The sequence below is a fragment of the Nomascus leucogenys genome, chromosome 9 (genome assembly GCF_006542625.1).
Source record: "Nomascus leucogenys isolate Asia chromosome 9, Asia_NLE_v1, whole genome shotgun sequence".
Classification (NCBI taxonomy): Eukaryota; Metazoa; Chordata; class Mammalia; order Primates; family Hylobatidae; genus Nomascus; species Nomascus leucogenys.
In genome coordinates this window covers 53,710,999-53,729,595 of record NC_044389.1, presented here as the reverse complement: position 1 = coordinate 53,729,595, position 18,597 = coordinate 53,710,999, and the positions used below count along the sequence as shown (strand labels likewise).

The following is an 18,597-nucleotide window of genomic DNA, read 5'->3' as shown; positions in this document are numbered from 1 at the left end:
CAATTTAGCATAGTGGTTGACTCTACAGACTCTGAAATTCTATAGCTGTATATTTGATCCCAGGCTCTGCCATTTAATAGCTATATGACCTAGGCAAGTTACTAATTGTCTCAATCTATTAAACCAAAATAACAATCATACCTACATCATAAGGTTATAAAGATAAAATAAAATCATCCATGTAGAAAGGAGAGTGGTGTGTCTATACAGTGTTTGACAAATGAAAAATTATTATTATAATGAAGATAGTAAATCTATGCTTTGTATTAAAATAGGAAACAAGATTTCATAAAATTCCATATTCAGAAATAAAATAACAAGGACTAGATGTGGTGACTAGTGCCTGTAATCCAAGCACCGTGAAAGGCTGAGATAGAAGGATCACTTGAGATCAGGAGTTCAAGACCATCCTGGACAACATAGTGAGAGCCCCACCTCTACTAAAACATGTTTGTAAATGAGCCAGGCATGGTGGTATGTGCCTACAGTCCTAGCTACGTTAGAGGCTGAGGGTGGGAGGATTGCTTGAGCCCAGGAGGTCAAGGCTACAGTGAGCCATAACTGCGCCACTGTACTCCAGCCTTCCAGCCTGGGTGACTGAGTGAGACCCTGTCTCAAAAAATAATAATAATAAAGTAAATAAAGTAACATGAAGGTTAAAGTTAGATTGAGATATCACTCTTTTATGATATTAGCTTGCTAACTAAATCCTAGAATGGATAGCACCAACACTCACCAACAATGAGGCTATTACCCTAATTCATAGTCTACTGAGAAATAAAAAGGCTACTTACTGTTAACTGCAACCCATTCATTTAGATCTTCCCCCTCAGGAAGCATGACAGCCATCCGAAGGTTGCCACTGCCAAGTGTGGCTTCTGCATGTTTTAAGAGCTCATACTGGTGAGAACCCTCTGGAATGTTCTTCTTTGGTTTAAAAGTTTTAGAAGAGCGACTACCACTATGAATAGAAAAGAAAAAAAAGGGTTTAATATTTAAGGCCTGACATTCAATAGAGTCATTCACCAAGCATTAGACCTAAACTGTATTGGCTTAAATCCCAGCAACAGAATTGCTGTAACTACTGTGCTCTCCATCCGAAACTCCTACAAACTTTCTCTGCTGTGTCTAGTTAATTCACAAAAAGAAAAATTTTTAAGCTGTAACTAACACTTCTTCTCAATAAATTAATGACTCAGGATTATAAATTGTAATCTAAAAAACAAAAAAGTACTTCCATGATAAGTTTTAGTTATTTTATTCCTTTCACTCCTATTCTCTCATTCTAATAAAATAAATTTGTTTCCTTCTTAAAAGAAATATAAAGATACAATTTGATATCAATAAAACATAAAAATCCTGGAACAAGAAAAAAAAGCTACATGTTCAGCCAGGCACAGTAGCTCACACCTGTAATCCCAGCACTTTGGGAGGCAGAGTCAGGCAGATCACCCAAGGTCAGGAGTTGGAGACCAGCCTGGTCAACATGGCGAAACCCCATCTCTACTAAAAATGCAAAAAAATTAGCCAGGCATGGTGGCGGGTCCTTGTAATCCCAGCTACTCAGGAGGCTGCGGCAGGAGAATCGCTTGAACTCCAGAGGCAGAGGTTGTGGTGACCCAAGATTGTGCCACTGCACTCTAGCCTGGCCGGCAGAGTGAGATTCTGTCTCAAAAAAAAAAGAAAGAAAAGCAAAGCTACATGTTTTTCTACCCAATTATAGGAAGTATCAGTAATCAATTTTCGTCCAGAATTCTGGTTAAGCAGTTAAGTAACTAGACATTAGTATGGCTGGTTTGCTCAAATTTCTGAATGCTTAAGCACACACAGAGACACAGACACAAACACACACAGTGTATGTGTATGTGTATATATACACATAAATATTTTTTAATGCATCAACTGAAACTAGGCTTCAAGGTGGTTTTAATAGTTTTTAAGAGAGCTGGGCACCTCTAGTTCCAGCTACTCAAGAGGCTGAGGTGGGAGGATCCCTTGAGGTTATAGTGCACTATGATCACACCTGTGAATAGACACAGCACTCCCACTTGGGCAACATAGCAAGACCCCCATCTCTGAAAAAAAAAAAAAAAAAAAAAAAAAAAAAAAAAAAAAGGAGGCGGGGAGCTGAGTGTGTTGGCTCACACTGGTAATCCCAGCTACTTGGGAGGCCAGAGGCAGGAGGATTGCATCAGGCCAGGAGTTTGAGACCAGCCTGGGCAACGCATTGAGACTCCCCCAGCTCTAAAAAAATGTTTAAAAATTAAGCCAGGTGTGATGGTGCAGCCTGTAGTCCCAGCTAGGGATTAGGGAGGCTGAAGCCAAAGGATAGCTTAAGCCCAAGGAGTTCAAGACTGCAGTGAGCAATGATCATGCCACTCTACTGCAGCCTGGGCAACAGAATGAGGCCCGTCTCTTTTTTTAAAAAAAAAAGAGAGAGAGTGATTTTTAAACCTTCTGTTAATACTAGCAAATTTTTATCAAATTAGGGGTCACCCCTGTCCATTATTCTCCTTCACTTCTTATGAAAAGGAACAGACTAGAAAAAAAGAGCTGGAGAAGTGGGAACTTTTTTTTTCTTTTTTTTTTTTTTTTGAGACAGAGTCTCGCTCTGTCACCCAGGCTGGAGTGCAGTGGCACGATCTCAGCTCGAGAAGTGGGAAAACTTTAATGTTATTAAATTCGCATCATCAAAAACATCTAGGCATTTGAACATATGAATACGGAAGTGGAATCCCTCAAAAAAAAAAAAACACATAAACAATGGTTACACTTTCCAAACTCTCCAAAGCTTTTCACTCTACCTCCTCTCAAGTTTACACCCCCAACCCCAATCCCTCCCTCTTTCCCGAAGATAAACCAGTAGTTCTCAACCCCTGGCTGCATTATTATAATCATCTGAGGAGCTGTCAAAAAGTATTGAGGATCTTGAAATAAAATAAGAATCTACCAGTCAACCTGAATATACAATTCAAATAACAGGTATTTTTCATTCTAAAGTACTGGCATTCTCATTTAAATGTAGCTCTCTCCATAGGTGTTTAATTAGAATTAAACTGATGTTCCTCATAACACACACCCTCTCCTATCTCTACTCAACAGCAAAAGGATCACTTTAAAAACACTCATCACAGGGCTGAGCACAGTGGCCCACACCTATAATCCCAGCACTTTGGGAGGCCGAGGCGGGCAGACTGCTTGAGCCCAGGCCAATCTGGGCAACATGGTGAAACTGTCTCTACAAAAAATACAAAAATTAACCAAGTGTGGTAGTCCATGCTTGTAACCCCAGATACTCAGGAGGCTGAGATGGGAAGATCACTTGAGCCCAGGGAGTCAAGGCTACAGTGAACTGAGATCACGCCACTGCTTCCCAGCCTGGGTGATAGAGCAAAACCCTGTCTAGAAAAATAAAAATAAAAAATCGACCCAACACAGTGGCTCTTCCCTGTAATCCCAGCACTTTGGGAGGCTGAGGTGGGAGGATCGCCTGAACCTAGGAGTTCAAGACCAATCTGGGTAACACGGTAGGGCTCCCTCTCTAAAAAATATATTTAAATTTTTTTTTCAACCAGAGAATCAGAAGCTAAAAGAAAAAAATTTAAAAATAAAAATACTCATTAGATTATGATACATCTCTGCTTAGAACAACTCAGTGACTTTCCAGTGCAAAAGTGTAAATCCAAAGGTCAAATATTAGATATAGTCAAGCTCTAGACCCACACTAGAATGCAGAAATTCTTCAGTTTAATGAGACAATGTAATTAAACACCAAATTTGCTCCCAGCATCTCTAAAATATAATTATAAAAATATAAATGTTAGGTATGGCAGTACGTGCCTGTAGTCCCAACTACTGAGAAAGCTGAGGCAGGAGCATTGCCAGAGGGCAGGAGTTTGAGACCAGCCTAGGCAACACAGTGAGGCTCTGCCTCCAAAAAATAAAAATAAAATGAAATTTAAAAATTTATTTATATAAATATAAATGGTAATAATATAAATAGACATATGCCTACCACGCTTGAAACTTACTTCAGTTTCCTCTTTCTAACCCTTTATCAAAATTTCGCATAAGACACATACTTCACTGGGCGCAGTGGCTCCCATCTGTAATCCCAGAACTTTGGGAGGCTGAGGCGGGTGGATCACCTGAGGTTGGGAGTTCAAGAACAATCTGGCCAACATGGCGAAACCCCGTCTCTACGAAAAATACAAAAATTAGCCGGGCGTGATGGTGCACACCTATAATCCCAGCTACTCTGGAGGCTGAGGCAGGAGAATTGCTTGAACCCAGGAGGGGAGGTTGCAGTGAGCCGAGATCACGCCATTGCACTCCAGCCTGGGTGACAAAGCAAGACACCAAAAAAAAAAAAAGACACATACTTCACAAACATATTTTACAAAAAAGGCATTTTACTAATTTATGTGTGATTAATTAGGAAAAGAGGTCTCCTATGACTGATGTGGTGCAAATCTTCAGACAAAGTGTTAAGTATATTTCCTTTAATTAGCACACGGCTGAGATGGCTGCAGCACCTGAAGATGTGACAAGCAGCTCTGAAAATGTCTGGCAAGAGTACATGAGAACTACAGGGACCTCAGCTGTGTCTGCACTCAGGTAAGTCAGAGCCTCAACTCCCCCAGAGTCAACTACTAATCAAACCACTCTGCCCCGACGTTTTAGGCTTCCAGTGTTTTCTTGATCAATGCTCCTCCCAGAACTTTATACTTTGGTAGAAAAAATAAAATCTAGGCCGGGCACGGTGGCTCATGCCTGTAATCCCAGCACTTTGGGAGGCCGAGGTAGGCGGACCACTTGAGGTCAGGAGTTTGAGACCAGCCTGGCCAACATGGTGAAACCCCGTCTCTACTAAAAATACAAAAATTAGCTGGGTGTCATGGTGTGCACCTGTAATCCCAGCTACTTGGGAGGCTGAGGCAGGAGAATCGCTCGAACCTGGGAGGTGGAAGTTGCAGCCTCCCAAGTAGCTGGGATTATAGATATGTGCCACCATGCCCAGATCACACCACTGCACTCCAGCCTGGGTGACAGAGCGAGACTCCTTCTCCAAAAAAAGAAAATCGGTCGGGCACAGTGGCTCATGCCTGTAATCCTAGCACTTTTGGGAGGCTGAGGTGGGCAGATCACGAGGTCAGGAGATGGAGACCAGCCTGGCCAACATGGTGAAACCCTATCTGTACTAAAAACATAATAATTAGCTAGGCATGGTGGTGCACACCTGTAATCCCAGCTACTCAGGAGGCTGAGGTAGGAGAACTGCTTGAACCCGGGAGGCAGAGGTTGCAGTGAGCCGATATCACGCCACTGCACTCCAGCCTGGGTGACACAGCAAGACTCCGTCTCAAAAGAAAAAAAAAAGAAAAGAAAAGAAAAAATAAAATCTGAGTTCAATTCTGTGAAGGCCAACTTTGACACACATCAGCTAATATCTCAGGCAAATTACCTAGCGTTCCAGAGCCTATTTTTTCTTTAGCAGTGAAAGACTAATAAAAATAACAAAACATGAACACTACCTGTATCATAGGACAGTTTCAAAATTAGAGGATATATGCAACATTTAGTATTTTCATTATCCTTTCTTTCCTTGAACCACAATGACTCACAGAAAGAAACGGTAGTGCAATGCTAAAAACCCAAATCCTATTCTATCCCTCAAGACTGAATAGGGGAAAAGACAATTAGTTCAGAAAGAAATAACTGTCATACATCAAGTTTAAAAGAAAATTTTTTAAATTTCTGGGGTTTTTTTGGCAAGGGGGGTGCTATTCCCTATGCTGAAAGGTTCAGGTGATCTTGGAATAATCTTAGGGTTAGACTGGAAATCAGGAAAACAAGGTTCTACTCCCCATTTTGCAACTTTCTTCGTTTATTTTCTTTTTTAAGACAGAATCTTGCTCTGTCACCCAGGCTGGAGTGCAGTGGCATAATCTTGGCTCACTGAAACCTCCGCCTCCCAAGTTCAAGTGATTCTCCTGCCTCAGCCTCCCAAGTAGCTGGGATTATAGACATGTGCCACCATGCCGAGATAATTTTTGTATCTTCAGTAGAGACAGGGTTTCACCATGTTGTTCAGGCTCGTCTCGAACTCCTCAACTCAAGTGATCTGCCCGCCGTAGCCTCCCAAAGTGCTGGGATGACAGGCATGAGCCGTCATGCCCAGCCTGCAATTTTCTTCTTATGTTACTTAAGAAACCACAAATTATCATCTGGGCTTCCACTTTTTTTTATTTTGTTTTTTGAGAGTCTGGAAAATGACTTTTCACAAAAGTGTATCATTTAGAGATTAGATGTTTGTAAATGTTTTTAGTTCCCTGCAGCCTCTTGACTCTCTTTCTCAGTTCCTCATTTCCACATACATTTATACTTTCAAATGCTTTCAAGTCCTGCATCTAATTTTCCTTCTATCTAACCCGTCTGCTTTATTCCTGCAGAATACTCTAACCACTTAATACTTTTAAAAAATACTCTTTTTAAAATCTTTGTTAGGTTTTTTCCTTCAGCTGCTACCTGAATCTTCTCCTACCAGAATCCACCCAACCGGGGAATGGTGGTGGTCAACAATGCTCCTCATTCGCAGGACAAAAGACGAACTGACAGGCCAGGCAAGGTGGCTTATGCCTGTAATCCCAGCACTTTGGGAGGCTGAGGCAGGCAGATCACTTAAGGTCAGGAGTTCAAGACCAGCCTGGCCAACATGGTGAAACTCCGTCTCTGCTAAAAACACAAAAATTAGCCGGGCATGGTGGCAGACGCCTGTAATCCCAGCTACTCGGGAGGCTGAGGCAGGAGAATCACTTGATCCCAGGAGGCAGAGGTTGCAGTGAGCCAAAATCGCACCACTTCACTCCAGGCTGGGCGACAGGGCGAGACTCCAACTCAAAAAAAAAAAAAAAAGACCAACTGACAGAGTCTTCAAATTCAAAAGCACAAATACCCAAGCATGTACACGGAAGTCCTCATCAGTGAGTACAAGCTCTTGTAGCAACACTGTATGCCCAAATGCATACATCTCACATATTTTAAGATATACATGTGCAAATCTTCACAAAAATTTTCAAAAACATAAAGTATGCTGCCCTCTCACCCCACCTACCTCAGAAGAAATTACAGTTTCTAGTATCTGGTATAAGCATTAGAAAGTTTTTTTTTGTTTTTGTGTTTTGTTTTTTTTTTTTGAGACGGAGTCTCGCTCTGTGGCCCAGGCTGGAGTGCAGTGGCGCGATCTCGGCTCACTGCACGCTCCGCCTCCTGGGTTCACGCCATTCTCCTGCCTCAGCCTCCGGAGTGGCTGGGACTACAGGCACCTGCCACCACGGCCACCTAATTTTTTGTATTTTTAGTAGAGACAAGGTTTCACCATTTTAGCTAGGATGGTCTCGATCTCCTGACCTCATGATCTGCTCGCCTCGGCCTCCCAAAGTGCTGGGATTACAGGCATTAGAAAGTTTCGTGCCTGTTTTTATTTGCTTTTACACAGTAGCGTAGTGTACTTAATAATGTTTTTCACTTAACATATCCAGAAGACTGTTACATTTAAGATACAAGTAAATCTACTTTATTCTTTCTAAAGACTGAAATAGTATTTCCTTATATACATTATATCATAATATAGTTTGATCAGTCCTTTATTTAAAACATTTAGATTGTTTCCTCCAGTCATCTGCTACCACAAACAATACTGCAGTAAGCATCCTTGTGTGTACGCATATATGAAGGATAAATTCCTAGAACTGTTGTTCTGAAGAGCAGTTACATTTTTAAATTTTATATAGTGCCTATTTTGTCCCCAAATAAATTGTACCCTTTTACCCTTTTACAATCCCCTTAACAATGTATGGGAGCAGCTACAATGTATGACAGTCTTAAAGGACAGGTATTAGATTGCTAACTTCTCTTGTACAGCTTCCAACACAGCATCATAACTATGGAGAATGTTGTGCTTTGGTTTTTTTGTTTGTTTGTTTGAGACGGTCTTGCCCTACTGCCCAGGCAGGAATGTAGGGGCATGATCAATGGCTCAAGTGATCCTCCCACCTCAGCCTCCTGAGTAGCTGTGACTATGCCACCACACCCAGCTAATTTTTTGTATTTTTATTAGAGATGAGGTCTCACTTTGTTGTCCAAGCTGGTCTCGAACTGCTAGGCTCAAGCAATCCCCTCATCTTGGCCTCCCAAAGTGCTGGGCATACAGGCATGAGCCACCATGCTCAGCCACTATGGAATGCTTTCTGACTAAAATGTGAATGATGTATTATATATTAGAGGTATCATTTAATAATTCATAGCATTACTCCACTGCTTTCCAAATAAACATCCACGATATTCACATTTGTTTTCCCATTCTTACTCGTATTTGAAGGCAAATCAATTTTTAGAGCAGGACAGGGTGATTTGTCTAGTAAACAACTCAGTCCTAGAGATAGTTCTGAATACTATCTCTTAGTCTTCCAATTTGATTTATCTCTTGCAAATTTCAGTATCATTTATTTTCTCTTTGAGACTCTGAAACAGTGACTCCCAACCTTTTTGGCACTAGGGAACAGTTTCACAGAAGACAACTTTTCCACAGGGGTTGGCGGGGTGCAGAGCTCAGGTGGTAATGCCTGCTTGCTGGCTGCTCACCTCCTGCTGTGAGGCCCAGTTCCTAACAGTTTTTGTTTTTGTTGTATTATCCCTATTTTTTTCCTGTACCAGATACCTATATATTGACATTGAAGAATATGTAAATTTATTCAAAATTAAAAGCAAATTATTTGTGACACAAATGACTGTAAAATAAATGATTTGTGTTACAAATCATGTATTTGTGTCAACAGCTCCATCTCTTCAAGGTTAAGTGAGTTATTAGTCTAACCACAGCTAGCTAAATGGCAGAACCAGGGTCTCGAAGAAGTTACTGAGTCTCAGCTTCCTCGTCTATAAAATGGAGATAATGCCTACCTTACTACTGAAACTTATGTTAAGAACTTCACTACTATTAGTTCTCTCTGCTCCGCCTCTAGGTACTAACCTGTCATTCACATCAGTAGCTCCTTCCATAGGTCTAAGTCCAACACTACAGATCAGGTATTCGATAAATACTTGTTAATTGATAGTCCCAGTCAACTTCAGGCTGAGAACTCCTACATCAGGATAATAATGATGATTAATATTAACTAACATTTACTGCAAGCTTTGTACTCGGAGCTATTTTAACATGCAATATATCTCATTTAATCCTCATAACTGATAAACATGCTATTATTTTTCTTTATTTTATGGATGACAAATCTAAATATTTAAAGTACTTACATACTCTGCTCAAGATTATAAAAGTGGTAAATTAAGGAGCCAAAATTTAAATCCAGGATTTAAATCTCTAAAGACCATTCTTTTTTTTTTTTTTTTTTTTTTTGATACAGAGACTTGCTCTGTCACCCAGGCTGGAGGGCTGTGACACAATCTTGGCTCATCCGCCTCCTGGGTTCAAGCGATTCTCCTGCCTCAGCCTCCTGAGTAGCTGGGACTACAGGCACCCGCCACCACACCCAGCTAATTTTTGTATTTTTAGTAGAGACAGGGTTTTGCCATGTTGGGCAGGCTGGTCTCGAACTCCTGACCTCAGGAGATCTGCCCGGCCAGGCACGGTGGCTCACGCTTGTAATCCCAGCACTTTGGGAGGCCGAGGCGGGTGGATCACGAGGTCAGGAAATCGAGACCACGGTGAAACCCCGTCTCTACTAAAAATACAAAAAATTAGCAGGGCGTGGTGGCGGGCGCCTGTAGTCCCATCTACTCAGAGAGGCTGAGGCAGGAGAATGGCGTGAACCCGGGAGGCGGAGCTTGCAGTGAGCCGAGATCGCGCCACTGCACTCCAGCCTGGGTGAGAGAGCAAGACTCCGTCTCAAAAAAAAAAAAGGAGATCTGCCCGCCTCAGCCTCCCAAAGTGCTGGGATTCCAGGCACGAGCCACAGCACTCGACCTAAAGCCCATTCTTTTACCCACTACCCAACATTACTCAATGCTTTACCTTTAGCTTCTACCCAATTATTTCTAATAATTTTCTCCCTTTTTCACCACATTTTAATCAAGTCATTCATGAACAACACAAGGCTAATTTATACCAAGAGAGTTATTAATAGGCACCCTTTTTTTCTTATTTTTAAAACATTCTTTTTCCTTACCCTTGTCTCCACCCCTTTGTAATTTTATTTATGCATTTTTTTGAAGACAGGGCTCACTCTGTCACCTAGGCTGGAGTGCAGTGACACAAACACAGCTCACTGCAGCCTCGACTTCCTGAGCTCAAACGATCTTTCTACCTTACCCTTCCACCTCAGCCTCCCAAGTAGTTGGGACCACAGGTTCATACAACCATGTCCAGCTAATTTTTTTGTTGTTGTATTTTTTTGTAGAGAGAAGTCTCACTTTGTTGCCCTGGCTAGTCTCAAACTCCTGGGCTCAAGTGATCCCCCCATCTCCATCTCCCAAAGTGCTGGGAATAGATACATCTTAATCTTCAAACCACCTAATTCCCCTCCTCATACCGTCTCTAGTTTATATGAATACTTAGCACATACTCTGCCAGTAAGGAAAATTAAAATTCCACCCTACACCAATTTCCCCCAAATGTTGCCATTTGGCTTTCATCCACGCTTTCAGAAAGGCAGATATGCATCTGCAAAAAATGTTAGAAGCTGTCAAAATAGAATGTGTTCTAGAAATAATAAGACTAAAAGCTAAAGGTTAAAAGCTATGAGTATTGAAAAGATAACCTTGTTTCAAGACAGCAGTCTGAACAGACATATCTACTTACATTTCTGCCTATAATCCCTTTTAAATCACTATTATTAGTGGCAGGTGGTATTGCTACTATTGTTACTGTTAAGAGAGTAAGAAATCCTTAACAGGGCTGGAAAAAAAGAAAGAACACTATCTGCTATCCGCAGTTCAGAAATTGAGGAATTCTTATAAGATTAAAAAGTTGATCAGACACAATGACTGAGAAGTCTGAGAAAATCTAGCTTAGATATGCCCAGTAAAGGTCTCTATGAAGGTAAAGAGTGATTCTACTGTGCTCCAAACTCAGAATCTAGACTACGGGAGAGGACCCTGAGGGGATCTCCAGAAGATTATAGGGGAACTTGACCCAGGGTCTTTGCACAAGTGAATCCCAATACCCTTCTGAGTGGTCTTTTTCTGAGAAGTAGGCAAGCACAGCCTAAGCTGAAGCTCAGAGCATGGTGGAGGGAGGGATTTTAACCACCTCCCCAGCAGGCAGGGGAACTTGGCAGTCAAAAGAGAACCTACTGGCATACCTCTATACATTAGGCAGCAGTTCCTACTCCTTCCTGTCACCAGAGGTAAGCTCCCATAATCAGTATAATCACCAAGAAGCAAACCAATATCCTCAAACACTCAAGTTGAGCAGACAATCCCAAATCACTAAATATTCCAGGAAAACCAACATCATGAAAGAACTACGCAACAATATATCTAATGCTAACGAAAACCAAGAAGAACATACTAAATATAACCAATATCTTTAGAAATAACAGAGACATTATTATATTCAAAAAACAGGCAATTATGAAAAGAAACAATTAGGGAAGGACAGAGAAGCTGAAGTTCTCCTTAAGCAAGTGGTGTCCAGTCGAGAGACATTAACCACAGTGAGGGGAATTGAAAAATTAAAGAATTCTGGTAAGATTAAAAAGTTGACTTTTTAATATAATTGACTGTGGAGATGGTTACTAAAAAACTGTATTAAACAGTGCACTCTAAATGGGCGATTTGTAAGGTATGTGACTACGTCTCAATTAAGCATTTTTTGAGGCACAAAGAAAAATAGAATTGTCGTTATAAAAGTGAACAGTGGACCATACAAATAGAGTCAACTGATACTGACAAAAGAGGAAAGGCAATTCAATGGGGAAAGGATGATCTTTTCAACAAGTGATAGTTCTCTACTACTTGGGACACCGGGACATCCAGAGGCAAAAACATAAATCTAGACACAGATCTTACACCTCTCACAAAACTTAACATGAATTAGATGATAGATCTAAAACTACAACACAATACTATAAAACTTCTAGAAGAAAACATAGAAGAAAACCTACGTGACCTTGAATTTGGTGATGAGTTTCTTGATATAAAAAAGCATCTTATGAAAGAAAATACTGATTAGACTTTATTAAAGTTTAAAATTCTTCTCTGTGGCTGGGTACAGTGGTACATGGCAGTAATCCCAGCACTTTGGGAGGCCAAGGTAGGCAGATCACTTCATCTCAGAAGTTCAAGACCAGCCTGGGCAATATGTCGAAACCCGATCTCTACAAAAAATTAGCTGGGTGTGGTGGCGCGCACCTGTTGCCCCAGCTACTCAGGAGGCTGAGGTGGGAGCCTGGGGGTGTTGAGGCTGCAGTGAGCCAAGATTGTGCCACTGCACTCCAGCCTGGGCAACAGAGTGAGAACTTGCCTCAAAATAAATAAATAAATAAAATTCTGCTCTATGAAAGACACTGTAAAGAAGGTCAAATATCAAGCCACCGACTAGCAGCAAATCTTTGCAGATCACATACATAGTTAAGGACTTATATCCAAAATATACAAAGAGCTATTAAAATTCAACAGTAAGAGCCTGAGCAACATAGTAAGACTCCATCTCGGGGGGGAAAAAAAAACCCAGCCAACTAGCCAGGGATGTGATGTCTGTAGTCCTAGCTACTCAAGAGGCTGAGGTGGGAGAATCACCAGGAGTTCAAGGCTGTAGTAGGCTGTGATCATGCAACTGCACTCCAACCTGAGTGACAGAGTGAGACTCTGATTCTAAAAAGAAAAACAAAAATCAACAATAAGAAGACCCAGTGTCTTGATCTTGCCTTTTCAGAGTCTACGACTCACTTGTCAGGGACTCCTGCAAAACTGGTGATATCATCCCCAATTTTTTAGTTTTAAGCTTAGGGAAATTGTGTAATTTGTCTGATATTTCACGGCCAGTTTCAGATCCTGTCTTTCTAACTTACTGGCTAAGAACTTCCCTAAGTTTAAAATGAAAAAACTGAGAATGACATCACCAATTTTGCAGGACTGTTATGATAGACGAGTAAATACATTTGAAGCACCCTAGTTTTGAGGCAGCAGTCACAGAGCAAACGCTCAATATAATGTGAAAGAAAAATATAATCTTGGAACCCCAAACTCACTAGGCTTAAGAGAAAGTTGGCTGACTAATCAGAGCCTCACAAGAATGTAACCACTTGCCTCACTGCCTACCCTCCCTCCTTTTTTTTCCTTCCCCTTCTGTTTGCTCTTTCCCCTTTAAATACTGAAGTTCCCAAAACCCTCTTTGGAAAAAGCACAGGTCACAAATCCTACTGTGACTGGTGTTTCTTTTTCCCAGGCACATCCACAACCTTGGCAAAATAAACCACTAACTGATTGAGATCTGCCTCACGCAGTTTTTGGTTTACAATAGGAACTAGCATTTTTTAAATGTTCAATAACAAATGACTATATATATGCACATTTACATGCACTTATATGCATATAAATAAAATACCCTTTCTGACTTTATCCCCTTGCCATACTAATCCATGAAGGGTCAGCTTAAAATATGACCTCCTCCTGCTTATTTGTTTATATTTCTTTTTCCCTCTCCCTCTCTTTCACTAGATTGTGGGTTACGAGGGATATGAGTCTTGTCTTAGATACCTTTGCATTCCCAATACCTAACACAGAAGCTGAAACATAACGGAATGCGTAATAAATGTTTACTATCTCAAACAATGATGTTGAAGAGGAAGAAAAATCTTATTCTTATTGCGAGGAGCCATTGTTACCAATATTAAAGAAAAGGATCAATCTGTCATCTTTATTTGATTCACTATGACAAATCTAAAGGATTCCAACTGTGCAAGAGAGTAACAGATTGAGGAATATTTCCTAGTCCTAACCAAAATTTCATTTTCAATATTAGGCCCCTTTACAGTCCTGCCCTACTTAAACTTTGGCCAAAAAAAAAAAAAAAAAAAAGAACAAACAAAAACCAGCTTAGCCAAAGCATTTGCCTGCAAAACGCGTTCAATGCAATCAATGACACAGAAGTTTTGTAGTCTAAATGCTTTGAAATTAAACTCTTATAATTCAGAAGCCAGCCCGATAGGAAAAAAAAAAAAAAAAAGCACCACAAAAAGTTAAAATCAGGTAGTGCCTACTTCTCCTTATCTCATACAATTTTAACTGCACTTTCTTTTTTCACCAAATAATGTCTAGTCATCCCTAGATAATCACTGCAGGAGTAATTTTCCTCAGGAAGCTTCCCTGATATACTAAGACGGGTTAAGGATGCCTTCTCTGTGTTCAGACAGGATACTATCATTGTTTATTTTACACAGCACCATGAGTTTCTCAAAAATAAGAAATGTTTCTAAGTCATCACTGCATCTCCAGAACCTATCACAAGGCCTAGGTCAGAATAGAGCTTCAGTGTTTGTTGAGCTAACTGACAAAGAATTCGAGGACAAAAATTTGAAAGTACAGCAAATACTTTAGACATTTGTCAAAATTTACATCTTCAGCTTATACAAATAGGCCTAATCATGACAGGTTCAAGTAGCATAGCACAGAGTATGCATGCAGAATAATATGCATCTTGAATTTTAACTAACATTTCAGTAGCACAACTGAACAAACAGAATCCAAGCACAAAATTACAGTACGAGGCTATAGAATTTACCATGACAGTTTAAAATTCAGGGCCTTGGAAAGGGCCCTAACAAAAATCACGAAAGCAACCCAACTACAATTGGTTAAAGACTTCTGTTCTGACTTCTGACTTCTGTTTCTGACTCCCTCTCTATCATACTTTCTCCTTGGGTAATCTGATATTCTGGGCATTGAACTAAGGGGAAGCTGAGCTGGGTATATATTCAGGTTTCATAGGATATATGTAGTGTGCAATCACATCCATGTATGACTAGATAATTGCTAGTCTGGGTACAGGAATGACATCCAGGAATATTCTTACTACCCAGTGCACTGCCTTATCTGGTATCATTAACACTAAGGCAGAGGACCAGGGACATCTAGTTATGAGCTCCATATGGTATTGGCACAGAAGTATGTAAAAACACTGCAATTCATATAAAACCAAAGGTGAGACAGTTTGAATATTTGTCCCCACCCAAATCTCATGTTGAATTGTAATCCCCAATGCTGGAGGTGGGGCCTGGTAGGTGTTTGGATCATGGGGATGGGTCCCTCATGGCTTGGTGATGTCTATGTGATAGTGAATGAGTTCTTGTGAGATCTGGTCATTTAAAAGTCTGTGGCATCTCATCCCCTACTCTCCCCCTTTCTCTCTCTCCTCTCTACTTCCTCTCTCACACACTGTCTTGCTCCTACTTTTGCCATGTGACGTGCCTGCTCTCCCTTTTGCCTTCTGCCATGATTGTAAGCTTCCTGAGGCCTCCCCAGAAGCTGATGCCACGATGCTTCCTGTACAGCCTACAGAACCTGAGCCAATTAAACCTCTTTTCTTATAAATTACCCAGTCTCAGGTATTTCCTTATAGCAATGCAAGAACAGCCTAACACAAGGAGCTGCCCCAAATTTGAAAACAATCTTAAAATATTACAGACACTACCAATAAAATGAGTTGTGAATCTCAAACTTTTCTAAACTATCAATAATAAACACAATTTGATCAGTCATGGTAGAGAAAAAAGTACACTGTTGACATATGAAGAAGTGGTCAAAAAGTATACAGTCAAAAAAATCTAAATAAAAAAGTATTAGAGGCTGGGCGCAGTGGCTCATGCCTATAATCCCAGCACTTTGGGAGGCCAAGGCGTGAGGATCACCTGAGGTCAGGAGTTTGAGACCAGCCTGGCCAGCACGGTGAAACCCAGTCTTCACTAAAAATACAAAAATTAGCCAGGCATGGTGGCATGTGCCTATAATCCCAGCTACTCAGGAGGCTGGGGCAGGAGAATCGCTTGAACCTGGAAGGTGGAGGTTGAAATAAGCCAAGATTGCACCTAGGTGACAGAGCAAGACTCCGTCTCAAAAAAAAAAAAAGTATTACAGATATCTAGCAGTTGCTATAAAAATGTTATTTTTCTATAGTTTGTTATGTTAACTAACCTTGTCAGTGTTATTAAAATTGTGATCTGTTTTTTTCATTCTAAATATTCATTTTGACATCAAATTTTGTATTTATATATTTTTTCATTTTCTCAAAAAGGGAAATGTTTTTTTATTTTGATTGAAAAAGATTTTCTCCAAAAATCTAGATCTCTACCCACTTGAAGGCTTATTAATGCTACTTACAGAGGGAAAATCAGAAGTTATAGCTTGATATAACTGATTCTCTCAATTATCAATATATAAATCCATTTAGGTACATGTATAGTCTTCTATTACTATATTTACCAAACTATGAGAAGTGTGCGTTAACTCCTGTCTCTTCTAGTACAATTTAGAAGCAGGTCCCATATGTCTTATTCATTTCGATATTTTTTCAGAAGCTACTTTCTAATGCAGTAAATGATCAATGATCGTTAATTTTTTTTAAAAAGTTACTATACCTTGAACTACTGTCTTTACAAAAGTTTAACAAAGCTCTTTCATTATTTTATGTCAGATGATTATTCATCATTGTGGGGTAAGTGGAAAACATGATTAACTACAAGAAATGATGTGAGCTAATCTCGCTAAGGATCCAGGTGTTGAGATACTGGATGTCATCCCAGTTCTTTGCTCACCTCAAAGATCATCACAGTTATAACAGCTGTGCTGTTCAAAGGGCAAAACTAGCACCAAGTGCAAAAAGCAGGAACTAGTAAACTACTTGTTCCTCTTCCATAAAAGCTGAACCACCCCATTTAGCTAATGGAATCTCTAGAACTATGTGAAATGAGAGTGTATGCTTATACAATATTATGTCAAAAAAAAACATCAGAAATGACCCTATGGTTTTATTTTTAAAAGGTAAAGTACTTTCTAGGGTGACAGAAATGTTTCAGGTTTTAAAAGCAGTGTGGTTTACGAAGAGCATACACTTGTTTAACCATACGCTTAAGATCTGAGCACTTCATGTTTTGTAAATCATATCTCGATAAAATAAAAATAACTTAGCAATGAACTCCCCGAACTCACTGAGATATATTTCTGAGCTACATTAAAGGGAAATACTGCCACAATGCTCTTAAACATTCATATAATAATTTTTTCTTTGCTAACTTCTTTGCCTCCAGTTCTTTATTTTGAGCCTTTCACAATCTGACAATATGAACCTTCTCTCTAGAGACAAAAAACACAATATTTTGCATACAGGAATTCAGGGAGGGGCTAAAATCTGTTCATAAACCCAGATACAGAAATCCTGCCCTAGTCTGTATCTTTTCCCTGAGGCTATCATAAAAACATCAGTTTCTCTTTAAATGTCTATGAGCTTCACATTTAATTTCTAATCCTATACACATATCTTTTAGATAAAACACACATACATTCAGGATAGGTACAAGTTTTGTTTCAATTAAAAACTACACTTTAGGTTTATTCTTTTTCTATTAAACGGTGACTAGCAGAAAACGTTAATCATATTTATAAAATAATTTACGTTAAAGTTCAAAACCATGGCATTTATGAGAAATTCAATGCATTAAATTCATTCTTAAAAAAATAAAGAAATCCATGCTAATGCCTATAAAAACTGATAAAAGTGTCCTAGGAAATAACTTTACTTATTAAATGGCAATTCCACTTTAATTACCTAGAAGATATTGGTAATATGTACACAAAAGTTATAAACTATTTTCTCCTATAAATCTAACTTCAAATGCAGCTGATTTGAGTGTTTGCTTCTTAGGATTTTTTGTTTTTAATAAAATAAGAATCATTCCTGATTTGGAGGTCAATTTTAACCAATGTGTAATTAAGGTCAAAGACATTGAGGATTTAAATGAGAGTTACCAAAGCATACTTCTGATGCATAACCTGAATAATCTGAAATATTAGCTAAGATTGATAATAATATTAAATTATAAAACTTACTAAAGCCTTTCACAACTATTAAAACATTCTAATCAAGAGGTTTAAGAAATTTAGAAACAAAATTCTTTTACAGGGTTAACATCAAATCATCTGGTCTTCTGACAGATAACTGAAGTATCTCAGTCTAGTTTTACCATAATGATAAAATTAAAAACACCAAGTTTGTGATCTCAGTAATTAGCTTTACGTTAAAAGATTAAATTAGTATTTGAACATTCAAATGTTAATTTTCCCTGAAAAGAAAGATACCAAAGTTTCTCTGAAAAGAAAGATACCAAAGAGAATGTCACAAGGAAGGATGGAACAGAAGAAGGGAAAGAAGGAAGAAATTTCTTGACTGGGCACGGTGGCTCACACCTGTAATCCCAGCACTTCGGGAGGCCGAGATGGGTGGATCACAAGGTCAGGAGATCGAGACCATCCTGGCCAACATAGTGAAACCCCATCTCTATTAAAAATACAAAAAATTAGGCGGGCGTGGTGACGGGCGCCTATAGTCCCAGCCACTTGGGAGGCTGAGGCAGAAGAATGGCGTGA

General features: G+C 39.7%; 1 protein-coding gene across 1 annotated transcript in view; it reads right to left on the bottom strand.

The window, feature by feature from the left end:
- The window catches only part of MOB1B (MOB kinase activator 1B), a 71,204-nt gene that overhangs the window by 28,997 nt on the left and 23,610 nt on the right, over positions 1-18,597 (bottom strand). The window contains exon 2 of the mRNA XM_004088992.2: positions 795-961. Coding sequence (XP_004089040.1) covers positions 795-961 — 167 coding nt within the window. The remainder of the gene's footprint in view (positions 1-794; positions 962-18,597) is intronic.